Here is a 22,226-nt window from a genome sequence, read left to right on the forward strand (position 1 = left end):
CAATTAGCAACTATGAGGCCTGTACCTTGGCAATAGCCATTGCCTTCAGGAGAGGAAGGTTGGTATTTGGAAATAACAGAGTAATTACAAAGAACAATGAATTCTCCTTGAATTAAGCAGATTGATTACTGCCCTGGATTAGTGTTGGTAACGGGACTGTAAGAAGTCTCACAACACCAGGTTAAAATCCAACGGGTTGATTTGGTATCACGAGCTTTCGGAGCACTGCTCCTTCACCTGATGAAGGAGCAGCGCTCCGAAAGCTCGTGATTCCAAATAAACCTCTTGAGCTTTAACCTGGTGTTGTGAGACTTCTTACTGTGCCCACCCCAGTCCAACGCCGGCATCTCCACATCAGTAACGGGACTGTGAGGGGGCTACGTACACTTCATGACTTCACTTTGCAGACTGCTTGAATCACTATCTCGGAGTTGGCTGGAGCTGTTTCTACTTTTCAGCATGCTGATCGTTCCAGGAACATCTCTTTTTGTCCAGGTCCGATTGATCTGGTTTCTGTCAAGCCACAAAAGAATTAATATCAGGACAACACAGCAGTACAAAATGGTTAAATATGTTTCACTTTCCCAGAAGAATATTACCCAGGACAACACAAAGGTGTTCTGCCTCTCCTTCCCTACTTAGGTTAATCAGATTGGTAGTATGATACAGCTATTGATTGCTCTTTATAATAATTTATTTATGTTAACTTTTATTTTATGCCTGTGAGGGGGTTTTCTGTTGGAAGGATAAAAGTGTAATCATAAGATTGGGTTGCTTCATTTTGGTTAATATGCATTTAATAAAGTTTATTTATTAGTCACAAGTAGGCTTACACTGCAATGAAGTTACTGTGAAAATTCCCTAGTCGCTACACTCTGGTGCTTATGGTTGTATCACAGCTTGGTATGGCTCCTGCTCTGCCCAAGACCACAAAAAACTACAAAAGGTCGTAAATGTAGCCCAATCCATCATGCAAACCAGCCTCCCATCCATTGATTCTGTCTACACTTCCCGCTGCTTCGGCAAAGCAGCCAGCATAATTAAAGACCCCACGCACTCCGGACATTATCTCTTCCACCTTCTTCCGTCGGGAAAAAGATACAAAAGTCTGAGGTCAAGTACCAACTGACTCAAGAGCAGTTTCTTCCCTGCTGCCATCAGAATTTTGAATGGACCTACCTTGCATTAAGTTGCTCTTTCTCCTCACCCTAACTATGACTGTAACACTACATTCTGCATTCTCTCGTTTCCTTCTCTATGAACAGTATGCTTTGTCTGTATAGCGCGCAAGAAACACTGTATACTAACACGCGCGACAATAATAAATCAAATCAAATCAAATATTTGGGTACACTGAGGGGGAATTTAGTATGGCCAATGCATCTAATATAGAATGCAGTAAAGAAGGATAAAAGTCAATTTAGACAGCAAACCTAATTAGAAGAAGTTCTAGACAGAGACATCTAGACAGCTTTAGTTGCTAAGCAAGTCAGCAGGAGTCAGACAAGAGTTCTTTATTCACTCTCGCCTCGAATGATAAAGAAGGCATTGCAGGCCCTACTCTTTATGTCTCAAGCTTCACAGGGAAGCAGCAGATTTTTGGTTTTAATTCTTCTAACTTTTCCTGAGCAACTATTACTGTTAAGACATTCAGAACCATTAAGTCGTACTGTTGGATGGTTCTGATTGCAAGACAATTGCACAACGGAGGTTTGAACTTCCCAGGCAATTGCCATACAATCCTTACCTGGGGACTTCTGCTTGTGGGGGTGGGCGGGGAGTGGGGTGATGCGGTTTCGCACCACAACTTTGGAGTACTGCCCAGTTAACAATTCCCAGAAACTTAGAAGTTACAGGCCTATGTGATTTCACCATCAATTCAAGAAATTAATAATTACAATTGATTCATGAAGCATATGATTACATGATTAATAAATCTGTGTACATTCAATGCTGTGAACCCTAACGTTGAACATAAGTAAGAACACAGGTGTAAACCGAGTGTCAGTTTAGTTATGGTTTACCTGCTTTTTCCTTTACACCTGTAGGATTCATCCTCCTCTGGTTCTTCTTCAGACTGCAACACCATTGACTCACAATCCATGTTGAAGTCTCCATGAAGCACAGAATCATTGCCTGCCAGGTTCCTCTGCAGGCAGTGATTACAGCTGTGAAACCCAGTGCCTGCATGTTCCACAGAAGAGGCATTTGCACAAATCTATTGATAAACGAGAGGAACACGGGTTTATGGCCAGAGAAGAATATAAAGTAACAGGAATAAGGTTATGCATGACACAGACTGGTTGATACTGGTGTCCGAATCAAATCCAGAAATACAGTATGGAAGTTTGCCTTCATTTGTTGCTAAACATCCAATAGTAGCAATTTCTGAAATCAAGTCTGTTGGACAAGTTCTGTTGTAATAATTGGCAAATGACAACACCCCGATGGCTTCATGGGTAAATAGGTTGTCTTGTGTACTGCAGATCAGAATGATTCACTCGTCTGTGTTAATTGGCTGACCTCAGTCAAGGTGAAAAGGAGATAGAAATGAGGCAGACTTTGAGTCCTGATCTCTATCTCGTGACCCCCTGCTGGACAGTGCATGCCTGCAGTAATCATATCAGGACAGGTTGGGCTCGGTTGTGTAATCCTCCATTGGTAAAATAACCTGCTAGCCCTTACCATTTCAGATTACATATGTCGACTGGGTGAGGCACTGGAGAGTACGTGGCATCAGTACAACTGTGCCCAAGAAAGGTGGCAACATCTTCAGAAGACGAGGGAAATAAATGGTGGAAGACAGCCTCATTCTCTGCTAACTTGTAATGTTGATTAGTCTGTTGATTACTTTTGGAACATCGTTCAACTCTGCCCTGTCTCAGCTCATCTGTTGTTGAAACGTTCATCTGCACCGAAAGACTTGTCTATTCCAGTGGTCACTTGGCCAGCTTCCCATCTTCCACCCTGCGTAAGATTGTGCTCATCCAAAACTTGGCTGTTCGTGTATTACCTTTCTTCAAACCTCATTCAATAGTTCTCCATTCAACAGCGCCTCAGTTTTAAAATCCTTATCCCAGTTTTCAAATCTCTCCAAGGCCTCATCACTCTCTGTCTCTGCAGCCTTCCCCGGTCCTACAAGGCTTCAAGATGATGTTGTTATCCATGAATTAAAGAACCTCCCCTCACCTCCCACTTTGTCAGTCCCCAAACATCAACTGACCAATGGGGACATTGATATTCAATTGACAGGCAGCATCTAGGCCAGTGAGGTAACATAACAAGTTAGAAGTAACTTGTGTTCGCAGTGTTGCTTTCCACACCCTCTGGGCCCTATACTCTGAAACACCCTCCCTAAGCCACGATGCCTCGCCAACTTTCTCTCTCCTTCCAAACCCAGCTTTTTCACCGTGCTTTTCGTAACCCCTCCTAATACTTTCTTCTTTGACATTGTGTCAACTTAGGCCTAACTGCATTCCTGTGAAGTGCCTAGGGTCGGTTTACTATTAAAGGTGCTGCAGAAATGCAGTTTGTTGTTGTAAATGAAATCACATCATGGGCCACTGACAGTCACCCAGTTCCTGTAATGGGAGCACATTGATGATAATAATCTGGGATGGTTCAGCTTTGCACCATTAGAGAAAGGTAGACTTGTGGATATACATTGTAAATCATATCTCCCTGAAAAGTGCATCACGATCAATTACTTTTGAAGAGCTGTGAGTGTCGTGTGGGCAAATATGGCAGCTGCTTTTACACACAGAATCCCAGAAGCTTGATAGATAGGATGCAAGACTGGGTGGAGAAGTGGCAGATGGACTTCAACCCGGATAAATGTGTAGTGATCCATTTTGGCAGGTCAAATGGGATGAAAGAGTATAATATCAAGGGTAAGACTCTTAGCAGTGTAGAGGATCTGAAGGACCTTGGGGTCCGGGTCCATAGGACTCTTAAATCGGCCTCGCAGGTAGAGGAGGTGGTTAAGAAGGCGTATGGTGTGCTGGCCTTCATCAATCGAGGGATTGAGTTTAGGAGTCGGGAGATAATGATGCAGCTTTATAAGACCCTCGTCAGACCCCACTTGGAGTTCTGTGCTCAGTTCTGGTCGCCTCATTACAGGAGGGATGTGGAAATGATTGAAAGGGTGCAGAGAAGATTTACAAGGATGTTGCCTGGATTGGTTGGCATGCCCTATGAGGATAGGCTGAGGGAGCTCGGTCTTTTCTCCTTGGAGAGACGAAGGATGAGAGGTGACCTGATCGAGGTGTACAAGATGTTGAGAGGTATAGATCGGGTGGATTCTCGGAGGCTTTTTCCCAGGGCTGAAATGGCTGCTACGAGGGGACACAGGTTTAAGGTGCTGGGGAGTAGGTACAGAGGAGATGTCAGGGGTAAGTTTTTCACTCAGAGGGTGGTCGGTGAGTGGAATCGGCTGCCGTCAGTGGTGGTGGAGGCAAACTCGATAGGGTCTTTTAAGAGACTTCTGGATGAGTACATGGGACTTAATAGGATTGAGGGTTATAGGTAAGCTTATATATCAGCCTCGGTAGGTCGGGACATGACCGGCGCAACTTGTGGGCCGGAGGGCCTGTTTGTGCTGTATTTTTTCTATGTCTAGGGGGGTTCTAAGCTTCTGTAACATAAATAAGCCATTTCCTTCTGACTTGCATTGACAAGAACCTAAAAAAATAACTTCTTTCTCTTCTCTGACTCGTGTCAAAGGATCATTAACATCCATCTGAAACACCAGAAATGGCAGGGACAGCTCACGGCCGAATGCTTCATCCAAAGAACAACACTTGTGTGGATGGCACGGTGGTTAGCACTGCTGCCTCACAACACCAGGGACCCGGGTTCCCTGGTCCCGGCTTGGGTCACTTTCTGTGTGGAGTTGGCGCGTTCTCCCCGTGTCTGCGTGGGTTTCCTCTGGGTGCTCCGGCTTCCTCCCGCAGTCTGAACGACGTGCTGGTTAGGTGCATTGGCCATGATAAATTCTCCCTCAGTGTACCCGAACAGGCGCCGGAGCGTGGCAACTAGAGGATTTTCACAGTGACTTCATTGCAGTGTTAATGCAAGCCTACTTGTGAAATTAATAAATAAACTTTAAACTTTTCCAACACTATGCCTAGATTGTCAGCTGCCAGTGTGTATTTCAATTCTCAAAGGGCTTGAATTCACAACCTTCTAACTGCAGTCCAAATGAGGCAAGCTGAATCCAGATAGCATACATGGCGTCTCAGAGGTAATTTAAACACACCTTTTTGGAATGCAATCTTCCAGTCTCATCACTGAGAATGTGGTTGGAATGTGGCACATTTAATTTGCAAGGGTGAGCTGTGTCCAGAGGGGCAGTGTGAGGTCTGCAGCTGAGGTTAGCAAGGTGCAGACTCTCCAGCAGTTCATCCACTGACACTGCAGACTGGCTCCCTCCGATCAGCTTCAGCCTGCTTTGCAATTCAACAATCTGATCTTCCTGGTCCAACAGTGTTTCATTCTGAAAAAAACAATTCAAAAGAAAGTTTCAGTAGACGCTTCCTATCCCTCCCTCCTCCTCCCCAATTTTCCCTGCAGCTCTCTTGTGAGTGGTGATCACCTTGGGGCACAGGATTCAATAAAAATTTCAGGAGAAACTTATTTACTCAAAGAGTGATGAGAATGTTGAACTTGCTACCACATGGAGCAGTTGAGGTGAGTGGCATTTAGTGAGTGAAAGGAGTAGAAGGATATGCTGATAGGGCGAGCTAAAGGAGGGTGGGAGGAGGTTTGTGTGGAACCTAGACCAGTTGGATCGAATGACCTGTTTCTGGGCTGTATATTCCATGTAATACCGGTTTTCCTCCAAAGCTTTTCTCACCATCCAGGACAAAGCGGCCCGCTTGATTGGCACCACATTCACAAATATTCACTCTCTCCACTGACACACAGTGGCAGCAGTGTGTACCAGCTCCTAGATGTACTGCAGTAATTCACCAAAGATCCTTAGACAGCACCTTCCAAACCCATGACCACTTCCATCTAGAAGGACAAGGGCAACACATGCATGGGAACACCACCAAGTTCTCCTCCAAGCCATTCACATTGATCATAGAATCCTACAGTGCAGAAGGAGGCCACTCGCCCCATCTGGTCTGCACTGACCACTATCCCACCCAGACCCTATCCTGACTTGGAAATATATCACCGTCCCTTCGCAGACGCTGGGTCAAAATACTGAAATTCCTTCCCTACGGCATTGTGGATCAACCCACAGCACGTGGACTGGAGCATTTCGAGAAGACAGCTCACCACCACCTTCTCAAGGGCAAGGAGGGATGGGCAATAAATGCTGGCCAGCCAATGATACCCATGTCCCACGAATGAATTTTTTAAAAATGGCCATTCTTTATGTGCTGGCCTGGTGGCCAAGCGGAGAGAGAGAGATACGTCCTCACTTGGCTTCTGCACACATGGAATCAACACACAATATTAATTCACTCAGAGGATATGGTTATGATAAGAAATTTGGGAAAATACAAACTGTGTTCACTGGAGCACAGAAAGCTAAGATGGCTGGGGGTGCAACCTAATGGAGGGAATCTCAAAATTCTGGAAGTGTGTGACAGGATTTGTGGAGAAGCAGGGCACAAACACAGGATTAGTGCTCGAAAAAATCATCAGGAAGGCTGGAAGAAACTTTAGCGTAATCAGAACATGGAATGCACAATCACAAATAACGATTAAATGCTCTGATTGATGCAGCTTCAAGAGCTTAAATACACACATGAAGCAATGATAAACGGGAGAGGAGCAGGGGAATGTGATTAGAATAGACAGCTCTGGCATGGTGGTAACAAGATGTGGAGATGCCGGCGTTGGACTGGGGTAAACACAGTAAGAAGTTTAACAACACCAGGTTAAAGTCCAACAGGTTTATTTGGTAGCAAAAGCCACACAAGCTTGTGTGGCTTTTGCTACCAAATAAACCTGTTGGACTTTAACCTGGTGTTGTTAAACTTCTTATGGTGGTAACAAGCAACATGAATAATTGGATCTTTGGTGCTGTAACTTCTGTGATAAGTATTCAAGGCCGACGACTGCATTAACATGTCACTGCTAACAGCAGACATTACAACCGGCCGTAATGACAAAAACATGCTGGAACTGTACAGCAGAACAGTCAGGGCGTGAAATAGAAAAGACAGGACAGGCTGGGTCGCACTTGAAAGGAGATTAAATCCTGAAGAAAGTCTCTAAACCTATCACAGGAGAAAGGCTGAAGGGAAACGTGATCTTTTCTGACCAACGTTGCAAGATTAGTTTTGGTGTCAACTGGTAACTTAAAGAAGAAGCAGGGTGAGTATTTGTTGAGAAGGCAGATTAAAGGCTGCAGAGATTTAAACGCAGCTGCTTGTTACGATCAGAGATGGAAATGAAGGGGTAGAAATTTATCTCGGACGGTGTGTATATTGGACGATATCAGATCAGCTGTCCATTATGGGTAACACCCCGATATTTAATTCCACTGACTGCAATGGAATTGGATATTGGGCGCTAGGTATAGCGGGATTTATTGGACTGATCATTCACTTTGCAACGCTACCTGAGAAAAGTTTCTACCCCAACATTTCCATAAAGTAAGACGGACAGTGTGGATGGGAAGCCCCAACAAAATAATCAGGCATAAACCCTGAATTTAGCTGGTATGATCGATATTTATTTGTTGTTTTTTTTTATTTCAATGTATTCTCTTGTGAACTGCAAACAGCCCAGCTCTTTGTGTCTGCTGTTCCTGTGCATGGCTGGAGCTAATCAGATCTTTGACTGAACCCAGACACTCGGCTGCTACCTGCTGTTTAAACCGCTCCATGGCATCCTCGAGAGCGGCCAGAAAATCTCTGTTCTCTTCCTCCAGCCGTTGAACCTTTGCCTGCAGTTTCGGAACAAGCTGCTTCTGCTCTTGCCCGGGGTCTGTGTCAACTTCAGTGGGACCCTGTATAGAGAGGAGGAGGCTTACAATATCACAATGTACAGCCATCACAGAAAAAATGACGACATCCATCATTGCAACAGTCATTGAACTATCTTACCATAGAATCCCTACAGTGCAGAAGGAGGCCATTCGGCCCATTGGGTCTGCACTGACTCTCCAACAGAGCATCTCACCCAGGCTCTATCCCCATAACCCCACTTATTTACTCCACTAATCCCCCAAACTGACACATCTTGGGACACTAAGGGGCAATTTAGCATGGCCAATCCATCTAGCCTGCACATCTTTGGAGTGTGGGAGGAAACCAGAGCACCCGGAGGAAACCTACGCAGACACGGGACAATGTGCAAACTCCACACAGACAGTGACCCAAAGTCAGAATTGAACCCGGGTCCCTGGTGCTGTGAAGCAGCAGTGCTAACCACTGTGTCACCGTGCCACTTTACTTCTATTTTGTGATTTTGCAAGCCTCTGCAACAAGGACCTTGATTTTTTTCATCCAGGTTTCTCAATAATAAAGAAAAAGAGACATTTGCCTTAACTTCTCCTGCTCCGTTTGCACCATTTTACACAAACCAATAGAACTCCATCTTCAACGGTGTACCTGTGGCTTGGATATATCCCGGGTCTTGGGTTCATCAGCTGAATTGCACTCGACACCACTGTCCAGGCCAGAGGCAGTGGAAAGCTCACTTCGCGTCTCTTCCACGTTTGTTATCCACTCTTTCACTTTCAGCACCTGATCCACCGTGAGGTTCCTGTCCTCTTGCAGCTCCATAAAGATTCGGTATGCAGTATCTGTGCAGGTGCGGTAATGGGAGCTCTCGGCATGCAATCGAGCCATGTACTCTTCAGTTGACCGCCTGAAGGACTTGCTTGGTTCCACTTGCTTGCTATGTTCCAAAGCCTCATGAAGAGTCTTGATTTGCAGCTCCAGGTCATTGGTACGATCCTGCTCCTTCTTGCAGTTTATCACTGCTCGGTTTTTAATGTTCTGAGCCCTTTTGGCATAATTTAAAGAGTTCAAATTCTCATCGAAGTTGAATGAAGATGGGCTTATACAGGCGATCATCAGCGTCTTTGCATTCCCACCAAGCGAGTCTTTGAGGATTCTGGTAATCTTGGAATCCCGATAAGGAATATGTGAACTCTTTCTCTTTGGATCACCCAGGGCACTGATGACGTTGCCCAATGCCAACAACCCACTGTTGATCTGAATGGATTCTTTCAGGCGTTCGCCAGTGTTGCCCGTCTTCACAATTCGTTCTGAGCCTGCCAGGTCCACCAAGTGGAACTTAGATGTTATCACCTGTGTGGAACTTAACAGATCTCCTGCAGCGGCTGCGAGTCGTGTGGTACGACCAAGTCCTCGCCTCTGTTCCATGGTAATGGTAAAGATGGTGTGAGAGCGGCTGGAGTGCGTGTTGACCTGCGTGATGCCAGTGTGCTTGGCAGTGTTACCAATCTCTAATAGGCTCAAAGCTTCATCCAAACCTTCCACTTCGCATTCCTTGACACCACACAGCACTAGAAACAAGAAAGATATTCACAAGACAATGAATAGGCAAATCAGTGCCTGTAAAACAGAAGCTGCCATTCATTTACCAACTGAACTTAACAATACCCTACGCTCTCTTTATAGACTTGAACTGCCTCGTGAATCTACAGAGCACTGCAGGAACACAAAGTCTATTTTGGATGAATCACAGAATTCCTACTTGCAGAAGGAGGCCACTTGACCCATTGAGTCTTCACCGACAGAGCACCTTACCCAGGCCCTATCCCCATAGCCCCAAGTGTTTATCCTGCTAATCCCCCAACCCTACATATCTTGCGACACCAAAGGGCAATTTACGATGGCCAATCCACCTATCCTGAATATCTTTTGACTGTGGGAAGAAACTGGAGCACCCAGAGGGAGCCCACGCAGACACGGGGAGAACATGCAGACTCCACACAGACAGTCACAAACTGCAATCTGATTTCACCCTCCCTGAATGTGAACACACTAACCTATGTTTCCTTTGTCATCCTCTCGAATGCGGATATCCTTGCTTGCCGTTTCCACCTCCAACAAGTCTCTGAATTCTTCCTTGTAAACCTCAAGGTATGACACCTTAACAGTGTGATCCACTGCATTATTCTCATCCATCAGCTTAAATATCTCTGCCAAAGCACGGGGAATTATACCCTGGTCATCGTCAGTAACAGTAGCTGAGGAGGGAAAAAAGAACTTTGTAACGGATCCAACAGTGTACCAACACTACATATCTAACACAGCGCAGAATGAAAAGAATCTGGGAAAAACGTTTTAGCCCCAAAAACCCAGACCCTTTTTAAGGGGACTTTAACTTTCCAAATATTGATTGGAACCTTTGTAGGTCAAATAGTTCGGATGGGGCAGTTTTTGTGCAGTGTGTGCAGGAGGGTTTCCTGACACAATATGTGGGTAGGCCGACAAGAGGTGAGGCCACATTGGATTTGGTACTGGGAAATGAACCGGGCCAAGTGTTAGATTTGGTTGTGGGAGAGCACTTTGGAGATAGTGACCACAATTCGGTGTCTTTTGTTATTGCAATAGAGAGGGATAGGGCCATACGGCAGGGCAAGGTTTACAATTGGGGGAGAGGTAATTATGATGCGATTAGGCAAGAATTAGGGAGCATAAGTTGGGAACAGAAACTGTCAGGGAAAGGCACTAATGAAAAGTGGAACTTTTTCAAGGAACAAATACTGGGTGTCCTTGATAGGTATGTCCCTGTCAGGCAGGGAGGAAATGGCCGAGTGAGGGAACCATGGTTCACGAAAGAGGTGGAATGTCTTGTGAAAAGGAAGAGGGAAGCAAATGTAGGGATGAGGAAACAAGGTTCAGATGGCTCGATTGAGGGTTACAAGTTAGCAAGGAACGAGCTGAAAAAGGGGCTTAGGAGAGCTAGGAGGGGACATGAGAAGTCCTTGGCGGGTCGGATCAAGGAAAACCCCAAGGCTTTTTACTCTTATGTGAGGAATAAAAGAATGACCAGGGTGAGGTTAGGGCCGGTCAAGGACAGTAGTGGGAACTTGTGTATGGAGTCAGGAGAGATAGGCGAGGTGATGAATGAATACTTTTCTTCAGTGTTCACCAAGGAGAGGGGCCATGTTTTTGAGGAAGAGAAGGTGTTACAGGCTAATAGGCTGGAGGAAATAGATGTTCGGAGGGAGGATGTGCTGGCAGTTTTGAATAAACTGAAGGTCGATAAGTCCCCTGGGCCTGATGAAATATATCCTACGATTCTTTGGGAGGCAAGGGATGAGATTGAAGAGCCTTTGGCTTTGGTCTTTGGGTCCTCACTGTCCACGGGGATGGTGCCAGAGGACTGGAGAATGGCGAATGTTGTTCCTCTGTTTAAGAAAGGGAATAGAAATTACCCTGGTAATTATAGACTGGTTAGTCTTACTTCGGTGGTTGGTAAATTGATGGAAACGGTCCTTAGGGATGGGATTTACGACCATTTAGAAAGATGCGGATTAATCCGGGATAGTCAGCACGGATTCGTGAAGGGCAAGTCGTGCCTCACAAATTTGATTGAATTTTTTGAGTAGGTAACTAAGTGTGTTGATGAAGGTAGGGCAGTTGATGTCATATGCATGGATTTTAGTAAGGCGTTTAATAAGGTCCCCCTTGGTCGGCATATGATGAAAGTGAGGAGGTGTGGGATAGAGGGAAGGTTGGCCGATTGGATAAGTAACTGGCTGTCTGATCGAAGACAGAGGGTGGTGGTGGATGGAAAATTTTCGGATTGGAGGCAGGTTGCTAGCGGAGTGCCACAGGGATCAGTGCTTGGTCCTCTGCTCTTTGTGATTTTTATTAATGACTTAGAGGAGGGGGCTGAAGGGTGGATCAGTAAATTTGCTGATGACACCAAGATTGGTGGAGTAGTGGATGAGGTGGAGGGCTGTTGTAGGCTGCAAAGAGACATAGATAGGATGCAAAGCTGGGCTGAAAAATGGCAAATGGCGTTTAACCCTGATAAATGTGAGGTGATTCATTTTGGTAGGACTAATTTAAATGTGGGTTACAGGGTCAAAGGTAGGGTTCTGAAGACTGTGGAGGAACAGAGAGATCTTGGGTTCCATATCCACAGATCTCTAAAGGTTGCCACTCAAGTGGATAGAGCTGTGAAGAAGGCCTATAGTGTGTTAGCTTTTATTAACAGGGGGTTGGAGTTTAAGAGCTGTGGGGTTATGCTGCAACTGTACAGGACCTTGGTGAGACCACATTTGGAATATTGTGTGCAGTTCTGGTCACCTCACTATAAGAAGGATGTGGAAGCGCTGGAAAGAGTGCAGAGGAGATTTACCAGGATGCTGCCTGGTTTGGAGGGTAGGTCATATGAGGAAAGGTTGAGGGAGCTAGGGCTGTTCTCTCTGGAGCGGAGGAGGCTGAGGGGAGACTTAATAGAGGTTTATAAAATGATGAAGGGGATAGATAGAGTGAACGTTCAAAGACTATTTCCTCGGGTGGATGGAGCTATTACAAGGCGGCATAACTATAGGGTTCGTGGTGGGAGATATAGGAAGGATATCAGAGGTAGGTTCTTTACGCAGAGAGTGGTTGGGGTGTGGAATGGACTGCCTGCAGTGATAGTGGAGTCAGACACTTTAAGCGGTTATTGGATAGGCACATGGAGCACACCAGGACGATAGGGAGTGGGATAGCTTGATCTTGGTTTCAGATAAAGCTCGGCACAACATCGTGGGCTGAAGGGCCTGTTCTGTGCTGTACTGTTCTAAGTAGATCAACTCTGCCAATTCACTTTCTCATCGTATCCCTGAAAACCTTGCTTCTTCAAGAGCATGGCTGTTTCTATTCTGAACTCTAATGACAATATCTGCTTCAATGTTTTTTCTCCACTGTTAGAATATGATTACTTAGAATATGATTACTTGCCATGCCAGCAAAACTTTTGGGCAGGTATCTGGCTCTGGCTCCAATTTCAGCATTACTAATTAATAAAATGTATTCAATGCCTTAGAATCATAGAATCTACAGTGCAGAAGGAGGCCATTCGAGCCATCGAGTCTGCACCGAACACAATCCCACCCAAGCCCTATCCCCATAATCCAATGCATTTTACCCTGGCTAGTCCTCCTGACACTAAGGGGCAATTTAGCATGGCCAATCTACCTAACCCGCACATCTTTGGAGTGTGGGAGGAAACCGGAGCACCCGGAGGAAGCCCACGCAGACACGGGAAGAATCTGCAAACTCTGCACAGACAGTGACCCAAGCCGGGAATCGAACCTGGGTCCCTGGTGCTATGAGGCAGCAGTGCTAACCACTGTGTCACCGTGCCGCCTTATTTGGTGTTTCAGACTCAAACAATGTGGACATGTAGTATTTCACCAATCCCCTCCTTTTTAAATTAATTTATTTTGATTATTAATGTCACATGTATTGGCATACAGTGAAAATGTTGTTTCTTGCGCACTATCCAGACAAAACATACCATTCATAGAGTACATAGGGAAGAAGGAAAGGAGAGGGTGCAGAATATAGTGCTGAAGTCACAGCTAGGGTGTAGAGAAAAATTAGCTTAATATAGGGTCGGTCCATTCAAACATCTGATAGCAGCAGGAAAGAAGCAGTTCTTGAGTTGGTTGGTACATGACCTCAGACTTTTGTATCTTTTTCCCAAAGGAAGAAGGTGGAAGAAAGTATGACCGGGGTGCGTGGGGTCCTGGATTATGCTGGCTGCTTTTCCGAGGCAACAGCAAGTATAGACAGAGTGAATTTAGTTTTAAGCTAACTGGGGAGTAAGCACTCTAAACCACGAACGTTTGTACTTCATTGCTGCTGGAATTATGCACTACATGGTAGCTTCACACAAACCAGTGAAACAGAACTGCGCTGTTAAGCTGAAATCAACTCAATCCAAGTTTATAACAATTAAGAGAGCACCTACTGATAGTTACTAGACCATGCATAAAATTTCTTAACTAGTTGGCTCTGATCTCCTACTATTGTACATGGTTGGCCACAGCCTCTGTGTCTTATCAATACTTCTCTGAGAAATGGTCGTGCAGAGTTCAGGAACATTCTTCACCCCTCTCTCTGCCGGGCAGCTAGATAATATGGACAAAGTAAAAGTGAAAATCCCCTAGCCGCCACACTCCGGCGCCTGTTCGGGTACACTGAGGGAGAATTTAGCATGGCCAATGCACCTAACCAGCACGTGTTTTGGACTGTGGGAGGAAACTGGAGCACCCAGAGAAAACCCACGCAGACACAGAGAGAATGTGCAAACTCCACACAGACAGTGACCCAAGCCGGGAATCGAACCCGGGTTCCTGGCGCTGTGAGGCAGCAGTGCTAACCACTGTGCCACCGTGTCGCCCCTCAATTCAGACCAATTTCTCGATTTCATCTAGCAATGTAACTGAAGACAACAAAAATTCCATTTTCAAAGAAAGGAAAAGGACGCATGCAACTACATAGCACCTTTCACATCAAGACTAATCAATAAGGCACTTCTGAGGTGTAGTCACTATTGTGACTTAGTTCATCAGCAGCCAACATGCATACTGCAAAATCCCACATCCAGCAGTATGAAGAGATAATCGATTTTTTTTACTGATGTTCATAGATGATAAAAATTGGCCATTGCTGTCAATGAATAAAGTGATCGCTGGATAGTGATTAGGAGCAAGAGCTTTGGCTAATTTTTCCCTTTCCCCAGCACATGGGCATTGAACAGAAACTTAAGTTTTTTTTTATTCATGGGTGTCCCTGTCTGGCCAGCGTTTGTTACCCATCTTTAGTTGCCCGAGGGCAGTTAAGAGTCAACTACATTATTGTGATTCTGGAGTCACATGTGGGCCAGACCAGGTAAGGACGGCAGATTTCCTTCCCGAAAGGACGTTAGTGAACCAGATGGGTTTTTCTGACAATCTACGATGGTTTCATGGTTATCAGTAGATTCTTAAATCCAGATTTTTTTTATTAAATTCAATTTCTACCATCTGCCATGGTGGGATTTGAACCCGGGTCCCAGAACATTAGCTGAGTTCCTGGATTAATAGTCTAGCGATAATACCACTGGGCCATTGCCTCTCCAGCAAGTGATTAGAAGGGCAAATGGAATGTTGAAGTTTATTGCAAGGGGAATGGAACATAAAAGTAGGGAAGTTTTGTTATAATTGTAGAAGGCATTGGTGAGACCACATTTAGAGTACTGTGTACAGTTTTGGTCTCCTTGTTTAAGAAATGACATAATTGGATTGGAAGCAGTTCACTGAAGTTCAGTCGACTGATCCCTGAGATAGGGAGGGTTATCTTATAAGGAAAGGTTGAACAGGTTGGTCTGTATCCACTGGAGTTTAGAAAAATGAGAGGTGATTTTATTGAAACAAATAAAATCCTGAGGGGATTTGACAGAGTGGAAGTTGAGAGGAAGTTTTCCCTTAAGGAGAGGCTAGAACTATTTTAAAAGTCAGCAGTCTCCCATTTAAGATGGAGATGAGGAGAAATATTTTCTCTCCAAGTGTCTTGAGTCTGTGACATCCTCTTCCCCAGAGAGTGGCAGATGCCAGGTTATTGAATATTTTTAAAGCAGAGGCAGATAGATTCTTGATTCACAAGTGTCAAAAGATATAGGGGTAAGCAGGATTGTGGCACTGAGACAGCAATCAGATGAGCCATGATCTTATTGAATGGTGGAGCAGGCTAGAGGGGCTGAATGGCCTACTCCTGCTCCTAATTCATATATCGGTATGTTAACACCTTCAGCAGGATTTTACAACCTCGTTCGACCCGAGACCGGAAAATCTTGCCCGAGGTCAACGGACATTTCCATTGTCTGCCCCCCACCTGCTCTCATTCTGTGGCGGGTGTAGAATTCCGGCACCCATCTGAGATCAGGTAACTGGAGAGAGTGAGGATAGAACCTAAGGCCCTTCTGATCAATCCAAATTGGTACAATGTAATGTATGGTATTTACCAAGTGAGCCGCGGCAAGAGCTCAAACGTTAGTTATTTTGGCGCAGAGTTGCCAGTGAATTTCAGTGTTAACTCGCATAACTTACATATATAAGCTTCCCCAATGGTATACGTTTTGCCTGATCCAGTCTGTCCATAGGCAAACACGGTAGCATTGAAACCCTCAAAGAAAGCCTCGACCAGCGGCTCCACACAGCTGCTGTACACCTCATCCTGGCTCGACGTTTGGTCAAAGATCACATCAAATTGAAAATGTCGATTATTTCCGAGGGTAATCTGCTGCGAGTCGAGGTTGACGTGGACACAAGACTGATGTCCGTGTAGAATTTCCTTGGGCAACAGTGGTCTGACCCGGACTGCCACCGTGACAGGTGTCTCCTCGGCTTTCGTGGAGCCACTTGGCTTCGGTGCCATGTCTGAAGCCCAAAGCAGGCACGGTTGGCAGCTCGATTGGTGAGTTATCCAAGAATCGGAGTGCTTCCCAGCATCGGTCTAGCACACTGCAGAAGGAGAAAAAGAAAATGATCTTCTTTTATCATTGCACACTTTCCCACTCAATGGGACCAATTACAAACTGCCAGATGATTTAATAGATTATTTTTCAAATATGTGTATTTTTTCCCTTTCCTCTACTGGATTGTTGTTGTTTGGTGGGAGTTTGTGTGTGGGGGGAAGAGGGGGGAGGCAGTGGGTACAGAGTATGGGCATTGCACAATTCCAGGAGGTCTCAAACAAGCAGACAGCCGAACGTGTTGTTTCTGTGGGCTCAGGGACGGCACTCCTCTCTGCTTCAAGCATTATGGCATTTTCTGGATCATTTTCAAAGTGGCTGCCAGCAGGTGCCTGCTTATTACAGCCAGCCTCCCATCTGAATCAGGTGAGAGTATGGGCCATCTGAATCAGGACACTACCCAAGATGGTGGATGTATCAGTACAAATGTGGCAACGAGTAAGCCAAAGTGGAGGGTGGCACAGTGGTTACCACTGCTGCCTCACAGCACCAGAGACCTTGGTTCGATTCTGGCCTTGGGTGGCTGTCTGTGTGGAGTTTGCACATTCTCCCCGTGTCTGCATAGGTTTCCTCTCACAGTCCAAAGATGTGTAGGCTAGGTGAGTAGGGTTAGGAGGTGAGGGCCTGGGTGGGATGCTCTTTCGGAGAGTCACTGTAGATCCTATGGCTCGAATGGCCTCTTTCTGCACTATAGGAATTTTATGATTCAAAGTTCTTTTCAGGGCCTTTGCTGCCCTGTTTATACTAGGTGGAGGGGGTTAAAATAACCCCTTTATATTCCTCTGCTCTTGCCACTACCACACAAAAGTAAATGTGCAATGGAATTAGGGAGGAAAGATAACATTCCACAAATAAGATGACCGTGAGACAGCCCCATCCCTTACTTTGGAAAACTCATAAATGGTATGTAAATGATTGATAATTTAAGGAACTCAACTTGACAACATCTGCTCTATGGATTTTAATGCACAATGCAGAGCACAGTAGACCTTTCATTTCCATTCTGTAAATTAAGATCTGCTTAATTATTTATATGCTGAGATGATGATAATTGTGCAATGTTTTTATTATTTTGATTTTATTGATTGCTTGTAACTATGTTATGAATTATGAATTGTCATCACAATTCAGCAAAAAGCACCATGAAGATCTTTCAATAAACCAAGTACCCATCTACCTAAGAGAGACGCGAAACAGCAGTCAGAAAGGAACAAAGAACAGTACAGCACAGGAAACAGGAAACAGGCCCTTCGGCCCTCCAAGCCTGTGCCGCTCCTTGGTCCAACTAGACCAATCGTTTGTATCCCTCCATTCCCAGGCTGCTCATGTGACTATCCAGGTAAGTCTTAAACGATGTCAGCGTGCCTGCCTCCACCACCCTACTTGGCAGCGCATTCCAGGCCCCCACCACCCTCTGTGTAAAAAACATCCCTCTAATATCTGAGTTATACTTCGCCCCTCTCACCTTGAGCCCGTGACCCCTTGTGAACGTCACTTCTGATCTGGGAAAAAGCTTCCCACCGTTCACCCTATCTATCCCCTTCATAATCTTGTACACCTCTATTAGATCTCCCTTCATTCTCCGTCTTTCCAGGGAGAACAACTCCAGTTTACCCAATCTCTCCTCATAGCTAAGACCCTCCATACCAGGCAACATCCTGGTAAACCTTCTCTGCACTCTCTCTAACGCCTCCACGTCCTTCTGGTAGTGCGGCGACCAGAACTGGACGCAGTACTCCAAATGTGGCCTAACCAGCGTTCTATACAGCTGCATCATCAGACTCCAGCTTTTATACTCTATACCCCGTCCTATAAAGGCAAGCATACCATATGCCTTCTTCAGGTATTTCAAACTGACATCATTATAATTTATTAATCTCGGGATCTCTGATAACTTCTCTCTCATTAAGACATGAACAAGAAGACAGGTCCATAAGTAGCTAATTTTCGATCACTCTTCCACTGACTATTCGGCAACACGCACAAGACTCTGCGGTTAATGGGAATGGCTTGCATCTCTTCTGCATTCAACCGGAAGTCAGCAACACAGGTAACATTTCAAAGTAGCAATAGGAGGCACTGTGACAAATGACTGGACTTGTGTAGCAATTTAATTTTGAATTATGTCACAATGACAATTCCTTCCTTAATGTCTGTTTTGTGCCCCCATTTTCCACCTCATCATTTTCATAATACAGTCCCATGGTGGCCAACTATGCTCAAGGGTTTCTATCTATTTTATGAGTTCACGAATTAGAGCAGCAGCCCTCCAGTAATTTCGTCTCAGTGACTATTCTTCGAGTCAGCTGAGAAAGCAACTGTCAACTATGCATTAAGTCATCGGTGGATCATTGCCCTGTTTGACACTCATTCATGTAAACCTGCCAGCAGCAGTGAAGGTGGCTCAGAAACCAATCCAGTGATTCTGACCAGCTATGCATCCCCCTCAAAGGATTTCTGGACTTCAAAAAGATGGGGAAAATAAATGGAGGGGGATGGGGACAGGGGTTGCACGTGGGATGGGGGTGGGGATGGCTGGGGGAGAGACGGGGAGGGGAGAGATGGGGCGGGGAACAGGAGAGACACTGGAGGGAAGGGGAGAGACACCGGGACAAGGTAAAAGCTGTGGAGGAAGTTGGGGATCAGGTGATTGGCGGCATGGTAGCACAGTGGTTAGCACTGCTGCTTCACAGCTCCAGGGACCTGGGTTCGATTCCCAGCTTGGGTCACTGTCTGTGTGGAGTTTGCACATTCTCCTCGTGTCTGCGTGGGTTTCCGCCGGGTGCTCCGGTTTCCTCCCACAGTCCAAAGATGTGCGGGTTAGGTTGATTGGCCATGCTAAAAATTGCCCTTAGTGTCCTGAGATGCATAGGTTAGAGGGATTAGTCGGTAAATATGTAGGGATATGGGAGTAGGGCCTGGGTGGGATTGTGGTCGGTGCGGACTCGATGGGCCGAATGGCCTCTTTCTGTACTGTAGGGTTTCTATGATTCGGGATGAAGGGTATGGGATCAGGGGGATGGAGAATTGGGGAGGTGGGGAAAAGTAAAGTTAAAGTTTATTTATTAGTGTCACAAGTAGGCTTACATTAACACTGCAATGAAGTTACTGTGAAAATCCCCTAGTTGCCACACTCCGGCGTCTGTTCGGGTACACTGAGGGAGAATTTAGCATAGCCAATGCACCCTAACCAGCACATCTTTCAGACTGTGGGAGGAAACCGGAGCACCCGGAGGAAACCCACGCAGACATGGGGAGAACGTGCAGTCTCCACACAGTGACCCAAGCCTGGAATTGAACCCGGGTCCCTGGCGCTGTGAGGCAGCAGTGCGAACCACCAGCCACCCTAAATCGGGGGGCGGGGGGAGTGGGGACTGGGCTGTCGGTTGGGGAAGGTGAGGCTCCGGGGGGGGGGGGGCGGTGACTCTCAATGAGCGGCGGCGGGCTCGGGTCCAGGGTGATGTCCACCAGCGGCCCCGGAACCGGTCGGAATAAAGAGCCGGGTAAAAGCGGACACTGACCGGGGGGATGGTCGCGCTGCCGGGCGGAGAATCCAACCAAATCCCCGAGGCTGAGAGCGGAGCAGGCCCGGCGCACCGGAAACACGTAATCCGAGTGCGACAGCCAGAGAGGGAGAGAGAGGCTGAAAGGTTTGAGCTCTTCTGGGCCTGAGGCTCGGCTGGGGGAGTCTGAGCCCATCAGGCCCTGAGGCTGGGGAGTCTGAGCCTCTCCGGGCCACAGCACTGAAATGCTGAGAGCTCTGGGCAAGGGGCTTTATGGGTTGGGAGAGAGGAGGCTCATGAGGAAAGTGGAGTGGGGTGGAGAAAATAAGGTGGACCTGATGTGGAGATGCCGGCGTTGGACTGGGGTAAACACAGTAAGAAGTTTAACAACACCAGGTTAAAGTCCAACAGGTTTATTTGGTAGCAAATGCCACTAGGGGAGAATGAGGGCAGAGAAAGAAGGCAGGTGGAGATTGGTGCAGTTGGAGTTCCATAAAGATGAGGGCAAGATATTTGTTTCCATGAATTGCAGCAGTGGCACAGTGGTTAGCACTCACAGCGCCAGGGGGACCTGGGTTCAATTCCAGACTTGGGTCACTGTCTGTGTGGAGTTTGCACATTTTCCCTATGTTTTTGTGGGTTTCCTCCCACAGTCCAAAGATGTGTAGGTTTGCTGGATTAGCCGTGCTAAATGTGCGAGGTTACAGTGGTAGGGTGGACCTGGCTAAGATGCTGTTTCAGAGAGTTGGTGCAGACTTGATGGGCCAAATGGCCTCCTTTAGAACTAGGGAAGATAATACGCTTTTGGCTTCAATGTTGGGGTTTAGTTTGCTTGGATGCAGTACTAGTCCTAAGGTACCTACCATAATTAACTCAACATCACACTGTTTACTGTGCTGCCATTAGTTGGCTTTGCCATCACTAGTAGCTCAAGAGACTGGTCAAATGGGCCATTTTGTGCTTTTGTTGCCTGGTGGTACAACTGCATAACCAAAAAGATCAGTGCTCAGTTATCTAATGAGAGCTGGGACAGCTCATAGGTTGGTCTCAGAATCCTGATTTTGCGGGGGTGGGGGGAATTAACCAGGCTTCCTGCTTCTGGTCACCACTCATTAACTCCTGCTGGGAAATTTTCATATATGGATATCAGGTGTGAACAACATTGGGTTTGAAAAGAAAAGCATTTTTCAAATAAAATACAGCAATAGAGCAGTCAGCTGAGCAATACTTCCACACAGATATAAACAGTAGTAGGACATGAGTGGAGCCCATGTCAGGCAGCCTGCAGATAACAGTGCAAGTAATGTAATAGGTACAGACACAGGGCGGGACTTTATGGCCGCGCTTGGGCGAGATCGTAAAATCCTGCCCGAGGCCAACGGAGATTTCTGTTCTGGGAAGCTCGCCCTCTCCAGAATCGGGGCGGGCAAGGTGGTCGGTTTTCAGCCACAGAGTCTAACATGACCTGTGTAGAAAATCTGAATATTATTTCAATTCCTGTGTTTGTAATGTTCTTTCAGATATTTTATGAATAAAGTATTTTTTTTGCAAAAGAAATTGTTTAATAACCATTGATTTGGAAGCATGAATCACTGAGTAATAAATAGTTGACATCTTGAAAGTCTTCAACTCATTAAAAGTAAGAAGTTCTAAAGAATGTTTTCTCTGTGGAATGGGATTGTGAGGTTATTGACAAACTGTCATGGATCTTCAGATAAATTGACACGTACATTATTTCATTAAAAGTTGTTCATTCCATCAAATTCATGGTATTTACTTGGAAGCTCAACTGGTCCATCTTTCAATTTAATCTTTGTTAGATTTAAGAAGAAAAACCCATGTATGCAAACAAAGATCAATTTAAACAAAGGCAGCTCACTGCTCATTATCTTTCAAAACCTGCTGCTCTGTTATTCAATAGTACCGTCTCACACTCAGTAGTCTATGGCACTTTGTTATATCTCACTATCATTTAAAAATACTTCGAAATGTGCAACTTTTTAGCTGGTAGATATGATGATCTGATCGAAACATTCTTAAAAGGCTGGATAGGGTAAATGACCTGAATGGAGAGGCGAGGGGGGTGAATTTACCATCACGTCGTGCCTGTTTTTGGACATGTTGCGGTGGTAAAGTGGGCCGTAAAGTGCTGAGCATGATCGGCGCTGGTTTTTGCGGCCGGCGCCATTTTGCGAGCTGGATATCCGGCGCGGTCAGCCTCTTGCTGGAAATGGGTGAGAGGCAGGTTAACATATTTAAATCTAT

General features: G+C 45.8%; 1 protein-coding gene across 1 annotated transcript in view; it reads right to left on the reverse strand.

Moving 5' to 3' along the window:
• Window positions 1-20,113, reverse strand: part of kif7 (kinesin family member 7) — a 43,854-nt gene extending 23,741 nt beyond the window's left edge. Inside the window, exons 1-8 of the mRNA XM_078241320.1 lie at window positions 19,980-20,113; window positions 16,034-16,447; window positions 9,983-10,183; window positions 8,574-9,496; window positions 7,826-7,969; window positions 5,258-5,494; window positions 2,025-2,218; window positions 386-513 (exon numbers count right to left, since the gene is read on the reverse strand). Of these exons, the coding sequence (XP_078097446.1) occupies window positions 386-513; window positions 2,025-2,218; window positions 5,258-5,494; window positions 7,826-7,969; window positions 8,574-9,496; window positions 9,983-10,183; window positions 16,034-16,361 (2,155 nt within the window). The 5' untranslated portion in view covers window positions 16,362-16,447; window positions 19,980-20,113. The remainder of the gene's footprint in view (window positions 1-385; window positions 514-2,024; window positions 2,219-5,257; window positions 5,495-7,825; window positions 7,970-8,573; window positions 9,497-9,982; window positions 10,184-16,033; window positions 16,448-19,979) is intronic.
• Between the last annotated feature and the right edge of the window lie 2,113 nt (window positions 20,114-22,226).

The sequence above is a fragment of the Mustelus asterias genome, chromosome 24 (genome assembly GCF_964213995.1).
Source record: "Mustelus asterias chromosome 24, sMusAst1.hap1.1, whole genome shotgun sequence".
Lineage (NCBI taxonomy): Eukaryota > Metazoa > Chordata > Chondrichthyes > Carcharhiniformes > Triakidae > Mustelus > Mustelus asterias.